Raw genomic sequence first — 5,464 nt, 5'->3', positions numbered from 1 at the left:
TATATATATATATATATTATCCTTATCGTATCTTAGTCTTATTTATGTTTTCAAGTTTCTATGGTTGTATTAAGAAAGAAAGAAATATAACTTAATACTATATATGAAAAGCTTTCTTCCTTCAAGAAACTTTATCTAATTCATATTTTCTTTTAGTTTTGAGTTTCAGTTCCAATTTTTTGTGACATGTCTTCCTTTTTCTATGAACTAACATGCAGGGATGATCAAGCAGAGCTAGTTGAGGAAGTTGTCGAAAGTGCTTCGGTTCAATTGAATAGGGTCCCCTTGATTGATGTTAAATACCCTGTTGGATTAGAATCCCGTGTAGAATCAATATTAACTCTACTATCAAATACCGGTTCTAAGGATGTTTTGTTTCTAGGGATATGGGGTTTGGGTGGTATTGGGAAAACAATCATTGCGACAACGGTATACAACCATATCTTTAGAAAGTTTAGCAAGAGTTGTTTTCTTGATGACATTGGAGAGAGAGCATCACAACCCAATGGTATTGATTGCTTGCAACAAAAACTTCTTTACAGTGTCTTTAAGAAGAAAATGAAAATAGACAATCCTAAACAAGGATCAAGATTGATAAAAGAAAGATTTGGGAAAATGGATATTCTTCTCATTCTGGATGATGTGAGCCATCATACTCAATTGGATGCATTGGCTGGTGATATCAATTGGTTTGGTCATGGAAGTAGAATAATTATAACAACTAGAGATCAGAGCACTCTACGTAGAATTCCTGAAAATGATAGAAAAGTATATAAGCCTGAAGAATTGAATATGAAAGAGAGTCTTCAACTCTTTAGTTCTTATGCTTTTTCTATGGACCAACCTTCAGAAGATTATATGCAGCTTTCAAATGATATAATATACACCACCGGAGGGTTGCCTTTAGCCTTGGAGGTTTTGGGTTCTGATTTATCGATGGAAAAAGATAAAGAATTTTGGAAAAGCATGCATCGGATGTTGAAGCAAGTTCCTCATAAAGATGTCTATGGAAAGCTAAAGATAAGCTATGACAATTTGCAAGATGATATTGAGAAGGCCATGTTTCTTGATGTTGCATGCTATTTTATAGGATATGAGGAAGAAATTATAATTCCCATATGGGAAGCTTGTGGCTATGAGCCAAGATACCATTTAGAAGTTCTCAAGAGAAAATCCCTTTTGAAGATTCATGAGCAGAAAGTGAGTACAGGTATGTATACACGCAAATCTAAAGTCTTGCTGATGCACGATCAGATTCGCGACATGGGAAGGCAAATTGCAGACCAAAGCCGTACAAAACTTGGTAAACATTGTAGGTTATGGTCTTGTGACAATATCACGAAGGTATTAAGTGGTGGTAAGGTAAGATCTAATGACATGATTCTTTTTTTTTTTTTTTTTAATCCTTTTCTCTCACTCTTGCTGAGTATGTGATTATAATATATAAATAAGGGTGCATCTTGTTGAACCCAAGGGAGTAGTGTAGTTGGTGAGCAACGAACTTGGTACAAGCTGTAAACTCAGACGTCCTAAGTTCAACTCTCACTAGGTACACCTTGGGCCACTCACATGGGGGTGTTTAGTGCTCTTTTGCGTTTAATGAAAGTTGAATGGTTCTCATTCAACTTCGGTATGACCCGGTCCATGTGGTTGTGGGGTCAGTATGGCCTGAGGGGTAGTCAGGCAGAAGGTCTGGATACCCGTCGTTAGCCAAAAAAAAAAAAAGGGTGCATCTTGTTGTAACCAAAGTGGTAATTGAAAAGTTATAACCTTCTTTTGATGTCCCCTCCCCCTCCCCCTCCCCCTCCCCCTCTCTCTCCCCCTTTTTTTTTTTATTCCCAATAGTTATTTAAGTTAGTACCAAAAAGGGGAAAGGGGGGGGTTTCAGAATTTAGAAACAACTTACCATTTTGTCATTTAAAATAAGTGTGTCATTCTAAAAGGGGAAAAAGTAAGGTTACAACTTCTTTTTCACCAAATTTGATTACAAGAAGATTTTCTCTACAAATAGATGTTAAATTAAAGTGCATTAGGACCAAATTCAATAGTTATAGAGCACATTGACAAAACCTCAACATTTTTATGTCTATCAACTTAATTTTTAATATCCCAAAATCCAAAGTGGTTAATTAGTATAAGAGCAAAGGGGAGACTTTGATACATCAGAGGATCATTCGTCTTCTGACCTCCATCTTTCGAAGCCCTCAACAATGGCGCACAAGGTCAGCCTCTGATCTCTAAGCTAGCCTTTTAGCCCTCCCCCACCATACACTTGTTCTTTTTATCTTATTATTGAACAGAATTGGCTTCTTCTTGTTGTCCGGTTCATAGGCATCTTTATCACTTTGAATCATATCATAAGCAACATTGCAACTTTAGATCCAAACAAACAATAAATAATGTCTAATCCCAATCAAAAGCGAGACGTCACATTTCAACTTCCCTTTCTTCTTCCATCTTTATTGTACCACCAACCACCATAACTTGATTCCTTCACTCGCACTCACTCGCATATACACTACTAAAGAAAAAACCAATAATCATAAAGTTTTGCCAAACTTTCCACTTCCCAAGTTGCTTTCCCACCCCCCTCTACCCCACACGGCCAAACAATAAAAGAAAACTCAAATATTTCTCCTTTCTTAAGTGATTGATATCGTTACCTTAAAAAGTGATCATGTTCATGTATGCTAGAAAGTTCCTAATGAACTTTATTTATCGGATAAAGTTTTCCCTCATCGCATGGTGAAGGTTTATCACATTTTAGGGATTCACGAGTGAATGGATCATGCTCATGTACGAGAATGTTCTCATATGTCCTTGATCCATGGATTTAAAATCTATTAAATGAAAAGAAGGGAAATTGATTCTAAATCCACAGACTAGGGTCATTCTCGTACGTTTTTGTACGTGAACCTAATTCTCTCTCGTTGCAGAACCCTTATAACGTTTTAGTATGTTTCTTAAATACTCTCTAAATGTCTTATTGCACGCATCTGAAGTTCCACCATGAATGAATTCTTGCTCATCGTGACAAAGAAAGTTTGGTCCTTATTATTATTGTATGATAGAGGGTTATCTTAGCAAGTGGTACCAAGTGACATAGAGGAGTGTATCCATGAGGTGTAACATAATGCATATAATGAGGTCATTTCATGTGAATAGGAAATAGAAAAGACATATAAGTGCTAGGTACCTGCCCAGTGGCTCAGAGAAATCTATTTATTTTTTTATTTTTTGAACAAACCTTATTTTATTAAAGCTTCATTGGGCAAAAAGTAAAGTACAATGGAAATGATATAATTAGGAAAAGAGGATTCCTATAAACTTTGGTGAGCGTAATTCGAAGCTCATCTCGCAATACTGGGATCATGTAAGTTCTCTATTTTAGAAATGATTACAAAAGACATTTTAGGTTTCTTTCTTTTCCTTTCCTCTCCTTTCCTTTCCTTTCAATTTATTGAACCGAAGTGGTCCAACCCAGACCCTAAAAAAGGCTGACTGATACACCAGTAATTTTGTGGAATCTTCGAGTGGGTGTCATCTTTTCATTTCCTTTTCTCTATTCAAAATTACAAAATAAAAAAAATAGAGAACTGATTTCCACGTATAGATGGAGCCCATGATGTAGTAGTTGATGCCAAACAAAGGATTACATCAAGTGGTAAGTAAGCTGTTATGGTGTGAGTTCAGGGGCAGAGGTTCAAGGACAGGGATGAAGAAAACCGGCTATTTCGAGGATAGTTACCTCCTAAGAAGATATGAGAACATAGAATATTATATTCATTTCACATCCCATACGCCCTTCTTCCCCACCTTCTATAGCCACTAACTAATCAATTATCAAAAAGAGAAAACTCCCCTAACAGAAATCACAGACTTCACGTGGTATGGTCCCCTTCATAAGATCATGCCAAATTGATGGGTGTTTCTCAGCCTTTGGGAGCATTGTGCTGATGCCATTAGATGGGTCCCAAGAACCATGTCATCTGATGATGTGTCATAGGCATCTTTATCACTTTGAATCGTATCATAAGCAACATTGCAACTTTAGATCCAAACAAACAATAAATAATGGCTAATCCCAATCAAAAGCGAGACGTCACATTTCAACTTCCCTTTCTTCTTCCATCTTTATTGTACCCCCTACCACCATAACTTGGATCTTCACTCGCACTCACTCGCATGTATTACTAAAGAAAAACCAATAATCAGTTCAGTTTTGAGACCTCACCTCACTTCTCAGTCGATGTATATTGAGATAACAAAAGAAATTGAATAAATCTGCTACCCCAAAATCCAAAGTGGTTAATTAGTATAAGAGCAAAGAGGAGACTGATACATCAGAGGATCATTCGTCTTCTCACCTCCATCTCTGGAAGCCCTCAACAATGGCGCACAAGGTCAGCCTTTGTTCTTCTGACACTTTCAGGCATTCTTCTCTGTTGGTTTTCCTTTTATTTCATCTTCTTCTTTCCTTGGAAAGCTAGCCTTTTAGCCCTTCCACCCACCCCCCTCCCCATCCTATTTGGGCTGTGGACCTCTGTAGTTTTTCTTCCTATCTTTCAAATCAGATCCATACACTGGTTTTTTTATCTTATTATTGAACAGAATTGTCTTCTTCTTGTTGTCCGGTTCCTTGGAAGAGAGAAAAAAAAAATGTAAGCGTTGGGTTTTCGTTTGTGTTGCAGGTATCAACGATAGTGTTGAAGGTTGATCTTGAGTGCTCACGCTGCTACAACAAGATAAGGAAAACCCTCTGTAGATACCGCGGTCAGCCATCTCATATATTATTCTTTAATTAATTCCCAGTGAACTCAACAATACGAGAGTAGATCAGGTTTTGGTACGAGAACCACTCTCTACATGGTTGATCCACACAGATGAATCTACCTGAAAAAAAAATCTTGTGGAGAATTTCATCTCCGTAGATTAGACCTGATCCACAAAGTACCAATACCATGATCCATAGATGGAATCCTCCCAAAAGAAAATTCATGTGCTGAATTCCATCTGTGTAAATCAAATCTTACAAGAATCTGATCCACATCTTTTATTACATCTTTTGTTTCTCTCTCTCTTTCAATTGATGCGCTTGATTTATTTATTTTTTTGGTGACGCAGAGAGATATCAAATAGTGGAGGAGATATTCGACGACAAACAGAACACTGTCACCATCAGTGGCCCCTTCTGCCCCAAGAAGCTCGCTAGAAAGCTCTGCTGCAAAGCTAGAAATGCCATTAAATGCATCGAGATTGTAGAGGAAACGCCTCCGAAGAAACCCAAATCCCTCGATCCACCCAAGCCGGAGCCTGAGCCTGAGCCTGAGCCTGAGTCTGAGTCCGAGCCCGCCGAGCCTGAGCCCGCTCCCGCTCCCGCACCCCCTCCCGCTCCCGTGCCCCCTCCCTTGCCAAAGCCAGCGCCCCCGCCCCCGCCCCCATCCCCGCCCGCGCCCGCGCCCCC

At 38.6% G+C, this 5,464-nt stretch overlaps 1 protein-coding gene across 1 annotated transcript in view; it reads left to right on the top strand.

Moving 5' to 3' along the window:
• The window catches only part of LOC122093110 (protein PYRICULARIA ORYZAE RESISTANCE 21-like), a 20,121-nt gene that overhangs the window by 14,295 nt on the left and 362 nt on the right, over positions 1 to 5,464 (top strand). Inside the window, exon 3 of the mRNA XM_042663357.1 lies at positions 5,125 to 5,456. Within this exon, the coding sequence (XP_042519291.1) occupies positions 5,125 to 5,456 (332 nt within the window). The remainder of the gene's footprint in view (positions 1 to 5,124; positions 5,457 to 5,464) is intronic.

This window comes from Macadamia integrifolia, chromosome 11, assembly GCF_013358625.1.
Source record: "Macadamia integrifolia cultivar HAES 741 chromosome 11, SCU_Mint_v3, whole genome shotgun sequence".
NCBI classification, from domain to species: domain Eukaryota; kingdom Viridiplantae; phylum Streptophyta; class Magnoliopsida; order Proteales; family Proteaceae; genus Macadamia; species Macadamia integrifolia.
Note: the sequence above shows the minus strand (reverse complement) of the source record. Positions and strands in the feature narration are given on the sequence as shown.